Source organism: Salvelinus alpinus, chromosome 9 (assembly GCF_045679555.1).
Source record: "Salvelinus alpinus chromosome 9, SLU_Salpinus.1, whole genome shotgun sequence".
Lineage (NCBI taxonomy): Eukaryota > Metazoa > Chordata > Actinopteri > Salmoniformes > Salmonidae > Salvelinus > Salvelinus alpinus.
Window position 1 is genome coordinate 13152099 of NC_092094.1, and position 21767 is coordinate 13173865.

General features: G+C 44.8%; 1 protein-coding gene across 7 annotated transcripts in view; it reads left to right on the top strand.

The window, feature by feature from the left end:
- The first annotated feature begins 513 nt into the window (after positions 1-513).
- Positions 514-21767, top strand: part of lrrk2 (leucine-rich repeat kinase 2) — a 108198-nt gene continuing 86944 nt past the window's right edge. For 2 of the 7 annotated variants that reach the window (XM_071416047.1, XM_071416052.1), the window contains exons 1-24: positions 514-810; positions 1513-1598; positions 1929-2038; positions 3979-4067; positions 5703-5837; positions 7102-7236; positions 7912-8043; positions 8227-8346; positions 9820-9983; positions 10191-10273; positions 10368-10492; positions 10732-10861; positions 11471-11595; positions 11857-11990; positions 12255-12399; positions 13197-13336; positions 13429-13557; positions 13708-13887; positions 17187-17451; positions 17679-17867; positions 20614-20729; positions 20918-21008; positions 21103-21314; positions 21491-21741. In XM_071416047.1, the coding sequence (XP_071272148.1) occupies positions 672-810; positions 1513-1598; positions 1929-2038; positions 3979-4067; positions 5703-5837; positions 7102-7236; positions 7912-8043; positions 8227-8346; positions 9820-9983; positions 10191-10273; positions 10368-10492; positions 10732-10861; positions 11471-11595; positions 11857-11990; positions 12255-12399; positions 13197-13336; positions 13429-13557; positions 13708-13887; positions 17187-17451; positions 17679-17867; positions 20614-20729; positions 20918-21008; positions 21103-21314; positions 21491-21741 (3425 nt within the window). In that variant the 5' untranslated portion in view covers positions 514-671. The remainder of the gene's footprint in view (positions 811-1512; positions 1599-1928; positions 2039-3978; positions 4068-5702; positions 5838-7101; positions 7237-7911; positions 8044-8226; positions 8347-9819; positions 9984-10190; positions 10274-10367; positions 10493-10731; positions 10862-11470; positions 11596-11856; positions 11991-12254; positions 12400-13196; positions 13337-13428; positions 13558-13707; positions 13888-17186; positions 17452-17678; positions 17868-20613; positions 20730-20917; positions 21009-21102; positions 21315-21490; positions 21742-21767) is intronic. The other 5 variants (XM_071416051.1, XM_071416050.1, XM_071416053.1 and 2 more) reach the window with 5 other exon arrangements.

The following is a 21767-nucleotide window of genomic DNA, read 5'->3' on the forward strand; positions in this document are numbered from 1 at the left end:
CTGTGGTAACTAGTGACGACCGCACAGACTGGCCTAGCTCCGCTTCCAGTCCTATCCTAGTCGCTTATCTATCAGTGAATATGCAAAGAACTGTAAATGCTCAGTTGAAAGTTTGAAACTCATCACACGCCTTCTGGAGTTTTTCCCAGAAGGAAGTAGGCTACAGCTGCGCTTTCAGAATAACACAACGACCAGTTTATAAGAAAATATTACCTTTACGGACGATAATCTTTGAAGCAAGTTTTCTGGACTGTGGCCAAACAGCTGACTCTGCTGCTGTCTGCTCAAGGCTATGCTACCAAACGGGTAGTTTTACTGAAGTCACATGATTCATCTGACGATTGGCGAGGGAAGGAGTCACGCCTGGCTCTAGCCTACATGGGGGACGTCATTGAATTCCTAAGTCAAAACAACCTCCACAGCCTACATTAAAAAAGAGGATCTTGTCGAATGGAATTTGAGAAATACTAGTACGACAACTTCTAAGTTTGGGTCAGCTGCCGTATTATGCTATGCGTTCAGTTACATTGTTAGTGTGTCTTCAATGGCTGCAAGTGACGTATCAGTGCAAAGTTGTTGCTTTTCATGCAGTCCACTGTCACTTTTGGAGGATTGTAACTATAGATACATGCATTTAAAGTCTTCATTTATCGAACAACATATCCAATACCATGGTTAACAAGGAGGAACTGGAAGAAAGATTGAAAAAACTATTAGTGAGACTGAAAAACCTACAGGAGGGGAAGCAGTTGAGTACCCTGGTTCAGATCATCCAAGACCTTCTTTTCCTGGCGCACACTGATGACTGTGGTAATAAACCATACATTATAGTTATTTACTTGAATATTTCATACTATTTTCCATCATGTATACCAATTTATAATTTCCTACTGATTGTGCATTTGTGTTTAATCTCTCTATCCAGTGTACTTACTGTAGGACAGATGTTTATATGTACAAAGTGTCAATTTCAAACTTCTGTTATTCTCATCTAAACCAGGCAATTGTTGAAGTTGCACCCAGTTAAAAATATAAATGAGCTCATTATTGAACTGAAAGAACATGTCATTACCTCTTCTGCTCTCTCCTCGCTCTCCCCTCTCCCTCTCCTCTGTTTCTCCTCTCTGTCTTTCCTGTCCCTCTCCTCTGTCTCTCCTGTCCCTCTCTTCTGTCTCTCCTGTCCCTTTCCTCCTGTCCTCTGTCTCTCCTACACTTTCTCTCCTCTCCCCTGTCTCTCTTATCTCTCCCCTGTCTCTCTTATCTCTCCCCCGTCTCTCTTATCTCTCCCCGTCTCTCTTATCTCTCCCCTGCCTCTCTTATCTCTCCCCTGTCTCTCCCCTATCACTCTTATCTCTCCTCTCCCGTGTCTCTCCTCTCCTCTGTCTCCCCTCTCATGTCTCTCCTCTCCTCTGTCTCTCCTCCCCTGTCTCTCCTTTCTCTCTCCTCTCCCTTGTCTCTCCTCTCCCCTGTCAATCCCCTCTCCTCTGTCTCTCCTCTAATCTTTCTTGTCAGCAGCAGAATTATTTGAGGATAAAGATGTTCATGGGCCTCTTATGTTGGTGTTGTCGACTTACAGCAACAGCAGAGGGGTGCAACAGGTAACCCATTATCACAACTCACTGATCATCAGCCAGCTGAGCGCTATTGTCTTTACACACATAATACAGTTGTACTGTAGTACTAATCAAACAGAAGGCCTGGATAGGAGTGTGACTAAACACCTGCTTGGGTCACATGACCTCATCTGTCAGGGTCACACTTTACATTCAAGCTCTAGTGTGTGATATTCTAACGACTTGTTGTTACGCTGTACTTAAACTGTACTTGACTAGACTTACAGGAATATGTACACTGTCTTGTAAAGTGTTACCAGTCATTTTATTTATACAGTATACAGTTTATTTATAAAATATCTATTTTCCCTGCAGGTGGGATGGTCGTTGCTGTGTCGGCTGATGGAGATATGTCCTTCCACCTTGGACTCACTGGTCAGGCCCCTGGGAGCAGGGATAGACTGGGAGGTACTTGGAGTGCATCAGTAAGTAGTGGAAGACCCCCTTACAGTGCTTTCGGAAAGTATTCAGACCCATTGACTTTTTACAAATTTTGTTACGTTCCAGCCTTATTCTAAAATGTATTAAATAAAACATTTTCCCCATCCATCTACACACAATACCCCATAATGACAAAGAAAAAATGTTTTTTTAGAAATTTTAGCAAATGTATTAAAAATAAAAAACAGAAATACCTTATTTACATAAGTATTCAGACCCTTTGCTATGAGATTCAAAATTGAGCTCAGGTGCATCCTGTTTCCATTGATCATCCTTGAGATGTGTCTACAACTTGATTGGAGTCCACCTGTGGTAAATTCAATGACATAATTTAGAAAGGCACACACCTGTCTATATAAGGTCCCACAGTTGACAGTGAATGTCAGAGCAAAGACCAAGCCTTGAGGTCGAAGGAAGTCTGTACAGCTCCGAGACAGGATTGTGTTGAGGCAAAGATCTGGGGAAGGGTACCAAAAAATGTCTCCATCATTCTTAAATGGAAGAAGTTTAGAACCACCAAGACTCTTCCTAGTGCTGGCCGCCCGGCCAAACTGAGCAATCGGGGGAGAAGGGCGTTGGTTAGGGAGGTGACCAAGAACCCAATGGTCACTCTGACAGAGCTCCAGAGTTCCTCTGTGGAGATGGGAGAACCTTCCAGAAGGACAACCATCTCTGCAGCATTCCACCAATCAGGCCTTTATGGCAGAGTGGCCAGACGGAAGCCACTACTCAGTAAAAGGCACATGACAGCCCGCTTGGAGTTTGCCAAAAGGCACCTAAAGACTCTCAGACCATGAGAAACAAGATTTTCTGGTTTGATGAAACCAAGATTGAACTGGCCTGAATGCCAAGCGTCACGTCTGGAGGAAACCTGGCACCATCCCTACTGTGAAGCATAGTGGTGGCAGCATTATGCTGTGGTGATGTTTTTCAGCGGCAGGGACTGGGAGACTAGTCAGAATCAAGGGAAAGAACGGAGCAAAGTTCATAGAGATCCTTCATAGAGATCCCTTACCACAGGTGGACTCCAAACCTGCTCCAGAGCGCTCAGGACCTCAGACAGGGGCGAATGTTCACCTTCCAACAGGACAATGACCCTAAGCACACAGCCAAGACAACGCAGGAGTGGCTTCGGGACAAGTCTCTGAAGGTCCTTGAGTGGCCCAGCTAGAGTCCGGACTTGAACCTGATTGAACATCTCCGGAGAGAACTGAAAATAGCTGTACAGCAACGCTCACCCATTCCAACCTGATAGAGCTTGAGTGGATCTGCAGAGAAGAATGGGAGAAGCTCCTCAAATACAGGTGTGCCAAGTTTGTAGCTTCCTACCCAAGAAGACTCAAGGCTGTAATCGCTGCCAAGGATGCTTCAACAAGGTATATAGTAAAGGGTCTGAATACTTATGTAAATGTGATATTTCCATTTTTTGTCTTTAATACATTTGCAAAAATAAAAAAATAAAAAAAACAAATGTGCATTGTCATTATGGGGTATTGTGTGTAGATTGATGAGAGGGAAAAAATAATTTAATCAATTTTAGAATAAAGCTGTAACGTAACAAAATGTGGAAAAAGTCAAGGGGTGTGAATACTTTCAGAATGCACTGTATGTCCTTGCAGTATGTGTTCATCCAGCTAACTCAGGATATTGAGGGTATTTGTGGGTGGGAGGAGTTGTCCTTGTTTTGTTGTTACGTTCTGTCTGTACAGGAACCACAAGGAAGGAAGTCCAAAGCCACACAGGGAATTGAAAGGGCACAAATGCAAAATAAACCTATTGTTAAGACACTGTTCAGTGCTGTTGGTGCAAAAACTGAATAGAAAATTGTGTGTGTGCACGTGCATACTATTTGTGTGTTTGTGTGCACATGTGTGATTTTATATGTGCTCACCCCACTATGTTTTACCCTGTGTATGATTTCCAGGCAGATCCTTAAGGTGTTGTCCCAGCACAGTGGAGACTGCAGAGTGATGATGGTTGGGCTCAGGGCACTGGCTCTGCTCCTCAGATCAGGTACAATAAAGCATATTTTGAAAAGGACAGGAGAAGAACTACCTCTTGCAGGTTTAATGCAGCAATTATTTATTTGACCACTGGGTCTTAGTCAACTCTTTTTATATGCTATTATATAAATATGTAATATATCTTTCTCCTATCTGGAGGTCATTCTACAACAGTTTCACCCACCTCCCATGACTCAAGATAACAACGTGCCATAGACTTCTGGGAGCAGAGTCACTCAACTAGAAATATGTTATGGTAGTTGTTAGAAAGTCACTAGATCAGTCTAGTACACACGAATGATTACTAACAAAAATAACATTAAGATACCAGCATGCAGTGCCAGGTTAACCTCAGAATGAGCCGTCGGCAGGTACATACAGTAGCTCTTTGCAGTATACTAAGTTAAAGTACGAGGCATTCAATTGTTTGACTATGGAGATTGCATGGCTGTGTGCTCGATTTTATACATCTGTCAGCAATGGGTGTGGCTGAATTAGCCAAATCTACTAATTTGAAGGGGTTGTCCACCTACTTTTGACCATGTAGTGTATCTGTGTAAACATAGCCCTACAGCAAAACTACAGACACTGCGACGAGTGTACCTTCATACAATATCTGCACATACAATATGTGACAGTACTACATTTTCAGAGACTACTTTTGGCTAGTGAGCGCTTCTTTCAGAACTGCTGGCTAAAAATTATACAAAACTACCAGAGAATCTCTTTAAGGCATTATTGTTAGGAATTCAAGGACTGTAAACATGGCATATACACATGACCGCCATATCATACCAAGTCATATCACTTGTTGCTTGTAGTGGAGTACAGTAAACAGACAAACATGACAGTGTATCACTTGTTTTTGCACTTTGTGTCTGTAAGGAGGGGACGTTCCGATCGTGCTAGGAATGGCAGCCCCCCCCCCCCTGCCCATTACAGGCACAAACTGCAAAAACAAGTGGTATATTATACTATCAGACAATGTTTAAATTGTCCATGTCTTGTACCTGTACTCCACTACCAGCCCTCAGGCCAATAGTGTCCTCTCTATTTATCTGTCATCAAGATACTCAATTCATCATATTGTCTAACTCGGCGTATCTCATCTCAAAGTCGCTCTGTCTGTCGATTTCCGCCCTCAGTCAATTCCTTTCAGTTATTGACAGATCATGTAATAGATATGACATCATACCCATGGTTGCCAAGGATCCCTTAGAATGCAGCAAATTGAATTAGGTCACGTGGTCCCCCCTCCCCACCACTCCAACCCTCTCTTTAGTCAAAGGAACAGTACAGTATCAGTATTAAGTGAAGGTTAAGCGAGACAGAAATGTGCACACACAGCACAGGGGTTTCCAGGACTGTCCTTGAGGGGGAGGTATTTACAAGGTAGGAAGTAAACCTAGGTGCTTTCTGTTCCTCTATGGGCAAAAGGTCAACGTGTCCTTAACCATCGAAGCAATGCATCGAAAAGGCTATGATCCTGTGTCAATAAATCTATATTTTGATACACAACATTATAGAAGCCTTTTGACAACACATTAATAAGGCTCATACATGCTTATAACAAGTGATAAAACATTAGAACTGTGGGGTGAGATTCAAATAAAGGGTCACGAGATGTTTTTCTCTCTGTGTCTAGATGTGATCGTGTTGTTGATTCGGGATGAGGAAGAGGATGTGTTTAGTTTGATCGTTGAGGGGATGAAGACTTTCCCCTCCAGTGAGGAGGTTCAGATTCAGGGCTGCCGTGGTCTCCAGCTGCTACTGGACAGAGGTGAGATATACACTGAGTCTACAAAACATTAGGAACACCTTCCCAAAATTGAGTTGCACCCCCTCTTTTGCCCTCAGAACAGCCTCAATTTGTCAGGGCATGGACTCTACAAGGTGTCAAAAGCGTTCCACAGGGATGCTGGCCCATGTTGACTCCAATGCTTCCCGCATTTGTGTCAAGTTGGCTGCATGTCCTTTGGGTGGTGAACCATTCTTGATAGACACAGGAAACTGTTGTGAAAACCCAGAAGCGTTGTAGTTCTTGAAACAAACCGGTGTGCCTGGTACCTACTACCATACCCCGTTCAAAGGCACTTCAATATTTTGTCTTGCCCATTCACCCTCTGAAGTGCACACACACACAATCCATGTCTCAATTGTCTTGAGGCTTAACAATCCTTGTTTAACCTGTCTTCTCCTCTTCATCTACACTAATTAAAGTGGATTTAACAAGTGACATCAATAAGGGATCATAGTTTTCACCTGGATTCACCTGGTCAGTCTATGTCATGGAAAGAGCAGGTGTTCTTAATGTATTGTTCACTCAGTGTAGATACCTAGTCGTCACCAGTGTAGATACCTAGTCACCAGTGTAGATACCTAGTCACCAGTGTAGATACCTAGTCACCAGTGTAGATACCTTGTCACCAGTGGAGATACTTCGTCACCAGTGGAGATACTTCGTCACCAGTGGAGATACCTAGTCACCAGTAGAGATACCTAGTCACCAGTGGAGATACCTAGTCACCAGTGGAGATACCTAGTCACCAGTGGAGATACCTAGTCACCAGTGGAGATACCTAGTCACCAGTGGAGATACCCAGTCACCAGTGGAGATACCTAGTCACCAGTGGAGATACCTAGTCACCAGTGGAGATAACTAGTCACCAGTGGAGATACCTAGTCACCAGTGGAGATACCTAGTCACCAGTGGAGATACCTAGTCACCAGTGGAGATACCTAGTCACCAGTGGAGATACCTAGTCACCAGTGGAGATAACTAGTCACCAGTGGAGATACCTAGTCACCAGTGGAGATACCTAGTCACCAGTGGAGATACCTAGTCACCAGTGGAGATACCTAGTCACCAGTGGAGATACCTAGTCACCAGTGGAGATACCTAGGCTCCACTGCAAATTGGGGATTTTGCCTTGCTATCAAAATCTGCAAAGAAGTACTTTGGGGATTTTTTTATGTGTCGTGGGATTTTTCAGGCATATTCTTTCATACTCTGACTGATGTTGTGTGCATCTCTGTGTTGGCAGTGTCTGATGATGACCTGGTAGAGTTTCTGGAGAACCAGGACCACAGTGTGGTTCTAGGTGCTCTGCACCGTTTTCACGACAGTGAAGACCTGTTTCTGCAGGCCATGAAGGTACTCCTTCCCCTAGCAGGTCCTGGTAAGTCCCCAATGAATAAGAATACAAAACCTGTCTGTTTACCCCCCCCCCCCACCCCTCTCTGCTGCTTTTTCTCTTTCCTATCTTGTTTTTCTCACATTCCTTTCTAGGACAGTATCTTCAGGGGCCAAATTAATTATTTGTAATTTATATTCTGGCTGCTAGGCCCACTGAAAACAATTAATTAGATTTGAGCCTTTTCTCAAAGATTGGTATATTTTCTCAGTAAATATATAGTTATGGGCTTGTCTCACTCCTCACAATGATTATCTTCATTTGAGTTGATCCAATGTCAAGCCTGTTTTCTGTGTGGTATGGGGAGTCACCATGTTGTTGTTGTTCTCTGACGTCTGTGTACCTCGTGTATCATGCCACTTCTTTTCCAGATTGTATTCTTTTTGTGTTTTCTTTTCTGTATGGTTGCACAATTCTGGCAACTTTCTCAAAATGCAAAGGTTTGCCAGACATCCTAGTTGGAAGATGGAATCAGGAGGTAATAAGTAAGCAATCCGGGAATCCTCCAGGCTCCAACCTGGATTTCTGGAAAATCTGGGACTTTTGAGAAAGTTACCAGAATTTGGCAATCCTACTTGTCTGTTTCATTTGCTGCTGACATTGAGTTTCCCTTTGGGGATCAATGAAGTATTAATCTATCTATCATTCAATCAATCGCAGCCAGTAACGTGGAGATCCTGATGTCGGGGGGAGAGAGGTGTTACAGTGTGGTGGCTGGAGCCATGGAGTCGTTCCCAGAGGTTGAGGCACTGCAGGAGGTCGGCTGCTGTCTGTTCAGGAAGTTTACATCAGGTCAGTTCCAGGGTCAAAGGGTCAGAGGTCATGAGCAGGATGATTTAAAGCCAAAATACTTTATTTGTTTTTCAGCCACACGACAGCCCTGCAACTTGCTGTAAAGTTGAGCGATGAGCCTGGGGAAACACCCCGGACACCACAAACACACCCCTCACCAATAGTTCAATTTTTCTCTTTCAGAAAGATATTGTAGTATTCTGGTGCTGAATGGGGTGCATAGGGTCACTGTAAGAGCCTGTTTGACTTACCCTGAGAACGCCACTCTACAAGCTGCTGCGCTCTCCTGTCTGGCTGCCCTCAGTGAGTACACACACACACACACAGTTTGTTGACTACACCACGGTTTTAGGCCTACAGGGACAACAAGTCAGCCTAAAGGGAGGAGGTAAGTGAACTGGCATTGTGGTGTCATGACAACAAACTGTCCCTCAATGTCAGCAAAACAAAGGAGTTAATTGTTGACTTCAGGAAGCATAGGAGGGAATATGCCCCGATCCACATTAACGGGACAGTAGTAAAAAGAGACACAAGTTCTAAGTTGTCAAGAGGTAGCAACATCTATTTCCTAAGGCACCTGAAGAAATTCAGCATGCCGTCCCGGATCCTCTCCAAATACTACCGCTGCACCATCGAGAGCATCCTGCCGGTTGTACCACGGCCTGGTATGGGAATTGCTCCATCCACGACCACAAGGCCCTCCAGGGGGTGGTGAAGACGGCCCAGTACATCACTTGGACCGTGCTCCCACCCATTTAGGACATCTCCTCAGAACGATGCCTGAGGAAGGCACACAGCATCATCAAGGACCCCACACAGCCCAGTCACAAGCTGTTCTCTCCCTTACCATCGTTCAGACGGTATCGGAGCATGAGGTCTGATACCAACAGGCTCAGAGACAGTTTCTATCTACAAGCCATCAGACGGCTGAACACTTAAACTAGCCTGACCACCTGCTCTGATTCTCCATAACTTAACACACACACACACAGACACACACAGACACACATATATATACATTCATGCTACACACACATCACAACTGTTGCTACCAGACTCTTATTATACTGCTCAGTTTATACACTAGCCCACACCCCCCCCCATTCCTCAAAGCACAAGTAAATATTGGACTATAAATTGTGCATTGTATTAAACTTAAAATATTTAATATATTCTACTGAGCCATTTACTTTATGTTCATATTCTTCTTATTTTTTATTTTACTTTTTCTCCCCAATTTCGTGGTATCCAATTGGTAGTTACAGTCTTGTCCCATCGCTACAACTCCCGTACGGACTCGGGAGAGGCGAAGGTCGAGAACCATGCGTCCTCTGAAACACGACCCTGCCAAGCCGCACTGCTTCTTGACACACTGCTCGTTTAACCCGGGAAGCCAGCCGCACCAATGTGTCGGAGGAAACACCTTCCCACTGGCAACCATGTCAGCGTGCATTGCGGCTTGCCCACCACAGGAGTCGCTAGAGCGCGATGGGACACGGACATCCCGGCCGGCCAAACCCTCCCCTAACCCAGACAACGCTGGGCCTCAGCCCGGGATCGAACCCAGATCTGTAGTGACGGCTCAAGCACTGCAGTGTCTTAGACCGCTGCTCCACTCGGGAGGCCATATTCTTATATATTATTACCTCTTATTGTTGTAAGCATTTCGTTGGACGGTGTATACCACACGTAGATACGGCTAATGAAACTTGAAACACACACACATTTCTTCACACCTGGCTCACCACTGTTGTTTCCTGTTTCTCATCCACTCAGCTCAAACCATAGTGCAGAGCAAAGCTGTGGTGAATGAAGGGATGGAGGAGGGAGAGGCGGAGGAGAACAGAGGGAAGGAGGAGGCGGTGGATGATGTGGGGTTGTGCTGGATGGAGGCCTGCTGCAGAGCTCTGGAGGTCCATGCTGCCGATTCCACAGTGCAGGTAAGTCCTCAGCACTTTATATCACACATCATCTATTAGCTAGTCTTATATTGACATTTTAGTCACTGTCCTACTCTTCCCTCTTTCTGTCTGTCCTCATCTCTCTCTTTCTGTCTGTCCTCATCTCTCTCTTTCTGTCTGTCCTCATCTCTCTCTTTCTGTCTGTCCTCATCTCTCTCTTTCTGTTTCTAACCATCTCCCCCCTAGGAAGCTGCATGCTGGGCCATACACAGCCTGCTATTGCATGGCAGCGAGTCATGGCACCATTCCACAGAAGAGCAAGACGGAAGGTAGTCCGTTAGCATGAGCTTTCCTCATGGTATTGTCATTGACCATTTGCTTTAGCTTAAGCGTTTACAATCTTGCTGGTATTGTGATTGACAGTGATGGTGTGCTCCCCAGGACACCAGTCCACAGACAGATCATGGCTGCCATGCTGCTCCACTCCTCCTCCCCTGGGGTGTTCCAGGCTGCTGCCAGCGCCATGGGAACGCTCATCACCCACAATAGTGAGTCAGACTCCTAGCTCCTGTTACTACCCATCAACTGTCTGAGGTGACATCCAGTCAGGTCAGGCTTTAGCCTCTGCTTATTACTGCAGAAGATTTAACAGCTTGTTTGTGTGTGTGTGTGTGTGTGTGTGTGTGTGTGTGTGTGTGTGTGTGTGTGTGTGTGTGTGTGTGTGTGTGTGTGTGTGTGTGTGTGTGTGTGTGTGTGTGTGTGTGTGTGTGTGTGTGTGTGTTTGCAGGTAAAATGCGATCTCTGTTGTTGTCCAACGGCCTCCATGTGAACGTGGTGGAGATGATGAAGAGACATCTGTCCTCTCCAGAGGTCTCCGCAGGTGGATGTAAACTGCTCCACCTGCTCTTCAAGGGAAGGTAGGAATCATTTCAACTGACATCAACTGACATGATTTCAACTGACATCAACTGACACGATTTCAACTGACATCAACTGACATGATTTCAACTGACATCAACTGACATGATTTCAACTGACATCAACTGACACGATTTCAACTGACATCAACTGACATGATTTCAACTGACATTAACGCATTCCAGTTGAGGGCTTAGTCTAACTACATCAGTCAACTTCTGAAGAGGTTCCTACTTGCAGAGCAGGTTTCTCTTGTGGAACAGGTCTGTCTTACAAAACAGATTTGATCGCAATGAGAATATTCAGTATAAATACAGGTTAACAGTATGTTCCAAACTTGTTAGTTTGGGGTATCAGTACTCCGGGTTGACAATCACTGCTCTAGTTCGAAGGTATGTAATGAGGAACATAAAAAGAGGAACTGATGATGCACTGCCCAATTTCGAAATTGCACCCTGTGCATTCTACTATTACAGCTTTCAAGAGTAAGCTTGACTGAGTTCCTTAAAAATTAGTATTGTTTTTATTTGGGGGGAGGACCAGTGGTCCACACAGTTTGGGAACCACTGGTCTAGGGTACCACTGATGTCCCTTGCCTCTCTCTGTAGGACGGCCAGTCTGGATGAACTGAACATGGCCATGGGCCAGATCCTTAGGACCATGAAGGTCCATAACTTCATACCTGAGGTCCAGCTGGAAGCTCTGAGGGCCAGCCTGGCCTTCCTCTGTCCTGGTAGGAGACGCACATAGACAGTCAACACTTATGGTGTACAAGTGTTCAAGTATTTACATGTGTTTTTAAAAGTATTTAGGTATGTGTACGTGTTCACAAGTGTTGAAGCATTTTCGAGTGTGCATACGTGTACATACGTGTATCAAGCTCCAGCCATAGTGCTCAAAGCAAGACTGCTAGAGAGTACTTTTGTCTTAGTCCGCTGTATTTAGCTAATGAAATCTGAATGTATTTTCGGTCATCTTTTGTGTGTTTGAGCAGATAGAAGTTTGCGGGTGTCTGATCACGGTGTGTCTGTGGCTGATTCAGACACAGTGGACGTGTCTCTGAGGGTGCAGAAGAACCAGAGTGTGGTGGAGGGGGCCCACACAGTCTACCTAGAGACACTCAACAGGGTAATCATATCACCCCATGCAATTCATTCCCTGCTCAAATCACAAAGCATCTCAGTAGGAGTATTGATCAAGGATCAGGTCCACCCTGTCCCTGTAATCTTATCAATTGTGATCTAAAAGGCACATCCTAAAACTGTTACTAGATCAGCACTCCTAATCTGAGACAATTTAGGAATACAATCCCATGTCCCTAGAATTCACAGTTATCCTTGTTAATAATAGACTTACCTTAAAATATATACCTTTTTGTTGTTTCTGAGGTAGTTTATTAGCAGTGCAGCCATCCAGGAGTGTGGCCTGCGTGTTCTGTCTGCCCTGGCTGACTGCTCTGGTGCTGTAGACCTGCTCTGTCAACAGGGGGCGATAGACACTGTGCTGCACACACTACAGATGTTCCCTCGGGAACGAGGTGAGAGAGTAGTTACACTGCTTGCTAAATCTGGCACGTTTACAGAAATGGGGATCAATGTGCATTGTCCCTGTCAAGTAACGTGAATAAAGACAAGTATAGCAGAGACATAAATGCTCTGTCCCTGACTCCCTCCCTGCCTCTTCAATAGAACTACACTGACTCCCTTCCTGCCTCTTCAATAGAACTACACTGACTCCCTCCCTGCCTCTTCAATAGAACTACACTGACTCCCTTCCTGCCTCTTCAATAGAAATACACTGACTCCCTTCCTGCCTCTTCAATAGAAATACTCTGGTTCCCTTCCTGCCTCTTCAATAGAAATACACCGACTCCCTTCCTGCCTCTTCAATAGAACTACACTGACTCCCTCCCTGCCTCTTCAATAGAAATACACTGACTCCCTTCCTGCCTCTTCAATAGAACTACACTGACTCCCTCCCTGCCTCTTCAATAGAAATACACTGACTCCCTTCCTGCCTCTTCAATAGAACTACACTGACTCCCTCCCTGCCTCTTCAATAGAAATACACTGACTCCCTTCCTGCCCCTTCAATAGAACTACACTGACTCCCTTCCTGCCCCTTCAATAGAACTACACCGACTCCCTTCCTGCCTCTTCAATAGAAATACACTGACTCCCTTCCTGCCTCTTCAATAGAAATACGCTGACTCCCTTCCTGCCTCTTCAATAGAAATACGCTGACTCCCTTCCTGCCTCTTCAATAGAACTACACTGACTCCCTTCCTGCCTCTTCAATAGAACTACACTGACTCCCTTCCTGCCTCTTCAATAGAAATACACTACTGGGGTCTAAACCTCCTCTACTGCCTTGTGTCTAAGAAGAAGCTGTCCAGAATGATAGTTCCCGTCCTGGCGTCTGTTCTCGTTACCAGTCTCCTGCAGTACAGAGAGGACACAGAGATGCTGTTAAAGGTGAGTAATCCTCTATGGTCCTCAAAGCCATATTAGTCTAGAAGATTTCCAGTTATTTCAATTAATGACACACATTTTTTTTTACTAAATAGGGGTTCCAGGTGGCCCTCCGAATGCTGGACGCCTGCTCAGGGGCAGCAGGGGAGCTGCAGAGGGAAGGCTTTGACAGAGAGATCTTCCTCCAGCTCAAAGAAGGACCACCTGACCGGTGCAGCTACCCGGTAAGCGTGTGTGTTTCTGTGTGTCTGTTCTCATACTCTGTAATCCTTTGTCTTCTTCCTTCCTTACCCATCTCATAACTTCCCCTTCTCCCCCCATTATCCCCCACCTCTCTCTCTCATCTTTGTCTCTCTCTCTCTCTCTTCCTCTAGCTCTCCCAGCTGCGTAAGGCTGCATGCCTGGCCCTGTCCAAGATGTGTGGCGATGCAGAGCTGAAGTACAGTATGCTGGAGAAGGCCTGTAAGGACGGGGATGTGCTCATGGCTGAGTGTCTCATCCAGCTAGGAGCCGACATCAACAAGAAGACCAAGACCGAGTCGCTCATATACCAGGTCAGCAATGATCTCTATGGGGATCTGATGAAATATGATCTGTGTGTGTGTGTACGTCTGTATGTGTATGTGTGTATGTACAGTTGAAGTTGGAAGTTTACATACACCTTAGCCAAATACATTTAAACTCAGTTTTTCACAATTCCTGACATTTAATCCGAGTAAACATTCCCTGTCTTAGGTCAGTTAGGATCACCAGTTTATTTTAAGAATGTGAAATGTCAGAATAATAGTAGAGAGAATGATTTATTTCGGCTTTTCTTTCATCACATTCCCAATGGGTCAGAAGTTTACATACACTCAATTAGTATTTGGTAGCATTGCCTTTAAATTGTTTAACTTGGGTCAAACGTTTCAGGTAGCCTTCCACAAGCTTCCCACAATAAGTTTGGTGAATTTTGGCCCATTCCTCCTGACAGAGCTGGTGTAACTGAGTCAGGTTTGTAGGCCTCCTTGCTTGCACACGCTTTTTCAGTTCTGCCCACACATTTTCTATGGGATTGAGGTCAGGGCTTTGTGATGGCCACTCTAATACCTTGACTTTGTTGTACTTAAGCCATTTTACCACAACTTTGGAAGTATACTTGGGGTCATTGTCCATTTGGAAGACCCATTTGCGACCAAGCTTTAACTTCCTGACTGATGTCTTGAGATGTTGCTTCAATATATCCACATAATTTTCCTGCCTCATGATGCCATCTATTTTGTGAAGTGCACCAGTCCCTCCTGCAGCAAAGCACCCCCATAACATGATGCTGCCACCCCCGTGCTTCACGGTTGGGATGGTGTTCTTCGGCTTGCAAGCCACCCCCTTTTTCCTCCAAACATAACGATTGTCATTATGGCCAAACAGTTCTATTTTTGTTTCATCAGACCAGAGGACATTTCTTCAAAAAGTATGATCTTCGTCCCCATGTGCAGTTGCAAACTGTAGTATGGCTTTTTTATGGCCATTTTGGAGCAGCGGCTTCTTCCTTGCTGAGCGGCCTTTCAGGTTATGTCGATATAGGACTCGTTTTACTGTGGATATAGATACTTTTGTACCTGTTTCCTCCAGCATCTTCACAATGTCCTTTGCTGTTGTTCTGGGATTGATTTGCACTTTTCGCAGCAAAGTACGTTCATCTCTAGGAGACAGAACACGTCTCCTTCCTGAGCGGTGTGACGGCTGCGTGGTCCCATGGTGTTTATACTTGCGTACTGTTGTTTGTACAGATGAACGTGGTACCTTCAGGCGTTTGGAAATTGCTCCCAAGGATGAACCAGACCTGTGGAGGTCTACAATTTATTTTCTGAGGTTTTGGCTGATTTCTTTTGATTTTCCCATGATGTCAAGCAAAGAGGCACTGAGTTTGAAGGTAGGCCTTGAAATACATCCACAGGTACACCTTCAATTGACTCAAATTATGTCAATTAGCCTATCAGAAGCTTCTAAAGCCGTGACATCATTTTTGGCAATTTTCCAAGCTGTTTAAAGGCACAGTCAACTTAGTGTATGTAACCTTCTGACCAACTGGACGTGTGATACAGTGAATTATAAGTGAAATAATTGGTCTATAAACAATTCCAATCAATCAAATGTATTTATAAAGCCCTTCTTACATCAGCTGATGTCACAAAGTGCTGTACAGAATCTCAGCATAAAAGCCCAAACAGCAAGCAATGCAGGTGTAGAAGCACGGTGGCTAGGAAAAACTCCCTAGAAAGGCCAGAACCTAGGAAGAAACCTAGAGAGGAACCAGGCTATGAGGGGTGGCCAGTCCTCTTCTGGCTGTGCCGGGGGGAGATTATAACAGAACATGGCCAAGATGTTCAAATGTTCATAGATGACCAGCAGGGTCAAATAATAATAATCACAGTGGTTGTCGAGGGTGCAACAGGTCAGCACCTCAGGAGTAAATGTCAGTTGGCTTTTCATAGCCGATCATTCAGAGTATCTCTACCGCTCCTGCTGTCTCTAGAGCGTTGAAAACAGCAGGTCTGGGACAGGTAGCACGTCCGGTGAACAGGTCAGGGTTCCATAGCCGCAGGCAGAACAGTTGAAACTGGAGCAGCAGCATGGCCAGGTGGACTGGGGACAGCAAGGAGGCATCAGGCCAGGTAGTCCTGAGGCATGGTCCTAAAGCTCAGGTCCTCTGAGAGAAAGAAAGAAAGAGAATTAGAGAGAGCATACTTAAATTTACACAGGACATCGGATAAGACAGTAGAAATACTCCAGATATAACAGACTGACCCTAGCCCCCCGACACATAAACTACTGCAGCATAAATACTGGAGGCTGAGACTGGAGGCGTCGGGAGACACTGTGGCCCCGTCCGACGATACTCCCAGACAGGGCCAAACAGGCAGGATATAACTACACCCACTTTGCCAAAGCACAGCCCCCACACCAATAGATGAATATCTTCAACCACCAACTTACCATCCTGAGACAAGGCCGAGTATAGCCCACAAAGATCTCCGCCACGGCACAACCCAAGGGGGGCGCCAACCTGGATTGTTGGAAAAATTGTTGGATTGTTGGAAAAAATTACTTGTGTCATGCACAAAGTAGATGTCCTAACCGACTTGCCAAAACTATAGTTTGTTAACAAGAAATGTGTGGAGTGGTTGAAAAACGAGTTTTGACTAAAAGTAACTCCACTACATGTAACTGTTATTCTTTTTTGAAAATCTCTATGTTTACATATGAATCTTAATGTTAATATATTATCACAAATGAAAATGACATATATGGATGTTGCCCGAAAAATAATTGGTAAATGTTGAATAAATATGGAAATGACTAAAAGTAACTCCACTACATGTAACTGTTATTCTTAACAGTTCAACAAAAAGGGTCAGATGACAATTAGGGGAAAGAAAAAATAAATCTATTGAAGCTCCCTCTGAGGAGATCTGTGGTGCTCTCCATCCTGATTGCTTCAGGAAAGTCTGGTAAGAGGGAGTACAATACAAATCATTAAAATCCCGACGGAAAATATTTAAGAATGACGCCAACCTAAGTGTATGTAAACCTCCGACTTCAACTGTATGTACAGTACCAGTCAAGAGTTTGGACACACCTACTCATTCAAAGGTTTTTCTTTATATTTACTATTTCCTACATTGTGGAATAATAGTGAAGACATGAAAACTATGAAATAACACATGAACTTATCCTTTGCAGCAGAGGTAACTCTGGGTCTTTCAGGCCCAAAACATTTTGTAAGTTAGTTTCATTTTGGGAGCTCAGTTCCTAGGCATTGCCCTTCAACCTTCCCCCCGCTCAACTACTTCCCCACTGCATCCCCTCCCAGGTGTGTGAGCAGGGCGGGCCTCTGCAGCTTGTGGTGCTGCTTCTCAGCCGTGGGGTCCATGAGCAGCACCTGCGTGGGGCCCTGGGGGCCAGCGTGCGTCGTGGGGACGGCCCTGCAGTCATCCAGCTACTGGGGCGTCTGGGGCTGGACCTGAACAACAATGCCCTCTGTCTGGGGGGGTTCAGGCTGGGTCGGGTGGATGCTGCCTGGCTCAGCCCCCTGCTCTCTGAACGAGGTCGCGCCAGCAGTCTGCGCTCCAGCACAAGTGAGTATAGTCACTGATGCTGATTTCCAGTTATAGACTCTCCTTCTTAGATTATCCTGTAGATCTCTATATCTTATTTGAAGGAAAGCTGTAACTATCATATTGCTTACACATTTCCAATCTAGAATGAATATCATTTTTTATTTGTTATGTACTGTACGTGTGCATATGTATTTGGGTCAAAAACCTGGGATAAACGATGTGTGTTCTCTGTGTTGTGTTTTCAGGTAAGGGTGCATGTTTAGCTCGGTACGTGTTATCCTTCCAGAGGGGTAAGACGACTCCTACCCCCTCGACCCCCAGGTCTCTAGCTGACCCCTGCCTTACCTCTGGGTACATGTCAGACGAGAGTGATGACTCCAGCTTCCTGTCTTTAGAGGACAGTCTGGTCTTCAACGACGATATGGAGAGTGACGGTGAGGACAATGAGACACACAGAACAGCGCTCCTTGTCAACTTTCAAATCATGTTTATTTCAAACTTTTTACTCACTCTTGATAATCACAATGGAATCACTTGGTAAAAAATAACCACAAGTTAAACAAGGTTATTTGGTATCTAATAAACTCAGCAAAAAAGAAACATCCTCTCACTTTCAACTGCATTTATTTTCAGCAAACTTAACATGTGTAAATATTTGTATGAACATAACAAGATTCAACAACTGAGACATAAACTGAACAAGTTCCACAGACATGTGACTAACAGAAATTGAATAATGTGTCCCTGAACAAAGGGGTGGTCAAAATCAAAAGTAACAGTCAGTATCTGGTGTGGCCACCAGCTGCATTAACCTCTCTTGGGTACGTGAGACGTTAGCATCCCACCTCTTCAACAGCCAGTGAAACTGCTGGGCGCCAAATTCAAATACAGAAATACTCATTAGAAAAATTCAGAAAACAAAACATATTTTACATAGGTTTAAAGATTAACTTCTTGTGAATCCAACCACGGTGTCAGATTTAAAAAATGCTTTACGGCGAAAGCATACCTTACGATTATTTGAGAACATAGCCCACTAGACAAATCATTACAAACAGTAACCAGCCAAGTAGAAGAGTTACACAAGTCAGAAATAGAGATAAAATTAATCCCTTACCTTTGATGATCTTCATATGGTTGCACTTAGCAGACATTAATTTACTCAATAAATGTTCCTTTTGTTCGATAAAGTCTCTTTATATCCAAAAACCTCCGTTTTGTTCACGCGTTTTCTTCAGTAATCCACAGGCTCAAACGCAGTCAAAACAGGCAGACAAAAAAATACAAATTGTATCAGTAAAGTTCATAGAAACATGTCAAACAATGTTTATATACAATCCTCGGGTTGTTTTTAGCCTAAATAATCGATAATATTTCAACCGGAAAATAACGTCGTCAATTTAAAAGGTAAACAAGAAAGGCACTCTCTCGGTCTCACGCATGAAAAAGCTCTGTGACACTTTAGGATCCACTCATTCAGACTGCTCTTACTTCCTAATTTTTCAGAATACAAGCCTGAAACAATTTCTAAAGACTGTTGACATCTAGTGGAAGGCATAGAAACTGCAATTTGAGTCCTAAGTCAATGGATACTGTAATGGCATTGAATAGAAAACTACAAAACCAACAAAAAAACTACTTCCGGAATGGATTTTTCTCAGGTTTCCGCCTGCCAAATCAGTTCTGTTATACTCACAGACACTATTTTAACAGTTTTGGAAACTTTAGAGTGTTTTCTATCCAAATCTACCAGTTATAGGCATATCATATCTTCTGGGCCCGAGAAGCAGGCAGTTTAATTTGGGCATGCATTTCATCCAAAATTCCGAATGCTGCCCCCTACCCTAGAGAAGTTAAGTACTGCAGTGCATCTCCTCCTCATTTGCACCAGATTTGCCAGTTCTTGCTGTGAGATGTTAGCCCACTCTTCCACCAAGGCACCTGCAAGTTCCCGGACATTTCTTGGGGGAATGGCCCTAGCTCTCACCCTCCGAGCCAACAGGTCTCAGACGTGCTCAATGGGATTGAGATCCGGGCTCTTCGCTGGACATGGCAGAACACTGACGTTCCTGTCTTGCAGGAAATCACGCACAGAACGAGCAGTATGGCCGGTGGCATTGTCATGCTGGAGGGTCATGTCAGGATGAGCCTGCAGGAAGGGTACCACATGAGGGAGGAGGATGTCTTCCCTGTAACGCACAGCGTTGAGATTGCCTGCAGTGACAACAAGCTCAGTCCGATGATGATGTGACACACCTCCACAGACCATGACGGACCCTCCACTTCCAAATCGATCCCGCTCAAGAGTACAGGCCTCGTTGTAACGCTCATTCCTTTGACGATAAACGCAAATCCGACCATCACCCCTGGTGAGACACAACCGTGACTCATCAGTGAAGAGCACTTTTCGCCAGTCCTGTCTGGTCCAGCGACGGTGGGTTTGTGCCCATAGGCGACGTTGTCTGGTGAGGACCTGCCTTACAACAGGCCTACAAGCCCTCAGTCCAGCCTCTCTCAGCCTATTGCAGACAGTCTGAGCACTGATGGAGGGATTGTGCGTTCCTGGTGTAACTCGGGCAGTTGTTGTTGCCATCCTGTACCTGTCCTGCAGGTGTGATGTTCGGATGTACCGATCCTGTTCCGGTGTTGTTACACGCGGTCTGCCACTGCGAGGGCGATCAGCTGTCCGTCCTGTCTCCCTGTAGTGCTGTCTTAGGCGTCTCACAGTATGGACATTGCAATTTATTGCCCTGGCCACAGCTGCAGTCCTCATGCCTCCTTCCAGCATGCAAAAGGCACATTCACGCAGATTAGCAGGGACCCTGGGCATCTTTCTTTTGGTGTTTTTCAGAGTCAGTAGAAAGGCCTTTTTGGTGTCCTAAGTTTTCATAACTGTGACCTTAATTGCCTACCGTCTGTAAGCTGTTAGTGTCTTAACAACCGTTCCACAGGTGCATGTTTATTAATTGTTGAATTGGACAGTGTTTAAACCCTTTACAATGAAGATCTGTGAAGTTATTTGGATTTTTACGAATTATCTTTGAAAGACAGGGTCCTGAAAAAGGGACATTTCTTTTTTTGCTGAGTTTATAATAGCTAATTTGGTGACTGTTAATTATTGGCCACAGTTGCCTTATTTTGGGAATGTCTTGCTTACTGGATGTCTCCTTATTTTCACAGGAAGTGATTCGCTTTTGCTGGCACTGTCCCCCATGTCCACCAATGATTTGTCAGAGGAGTGGAAGGCGGGGTCACAGAAGAGGAAGAACGGGCGTCGCAGGCACTTTAGCTCCGAGGTGGGCTATCTTCTTTACAACCAATATAAATATTGTTTATTTTTTAACTTACTATATTTCAGAGAAAAAACTAAACTGTCCCCCTCTCTCTTTCTTGCTCTCTCTCTCTCTTTCAATAAATAAATTAATTAAGATATGTGCCAATCAATTTACCAATTAACCAATTAATTTACTAACCAATCAAACAGTCCTGTATCCATCCACAGGGAGTCCAGGGTGAGGTTGAGCTCAACGAGCCACTTCAGAGGAGGTATGGCAGGACAACCCCTAACCAGAAAGGTACTTATATAACATTAGTTTTACTTGCCCTTGTTCAAAATATCAATGGTATTATGTCAATGGTAATCCATTATTTCTATTGTTTCTACTGCAGGTATTCACTCCCCAGTCTTGAGCTCTGGGTATAACTCCTCCCCTCTGGTCGGGGACAGAGAGTGGATCCGCCTGCTGGACCTATCAGGGAATGAGCTGGACTCTGTGTCGTGTTTGTTGGACGAGGGTTCTGTCCGACAGCAGCTGGAGCACCTGTATCGACTAGACTTGAGCCAGAACAGCCTATCAGAGTTCCCCTCTGGGCTGTGTGAGGTGTGGGGTCTGTTCAGAATGCTTCAATGTTGAATAGATGATGCAAAATTAAAAAATGGTGGGGAGTTCAATGTTCGGTTAATCTACAGAATCTTGTCAGTATCTTAAAATAATAATAATTTATAGTTGCGATGATTTATTTAATACTTCAAAATAATAATAATTATACTTCTTAGAGCTTGAAGAGTCTGACACGTCTGGATCTCCAAGGCAACCAGTTGCAGTCGTTGCCAGCGGAGCTTCTGGCCCTGCCCTCACTGAGCATGCTCAACGTGTCACGTAACTGTGTCGGCCCGCTTCTGACCCTTGACCCCGCCGTCACCTGCCCATCGCTACGGCAACTCAACCTGTCCTACAACCACATCACCACCTTCCCCCACCAGCTGGGCAGGGCCATGGAGCGACTGGAGGAGCTGTCCCTCGAGGGGTATGATGGGAAATGGAGTTCTTTGG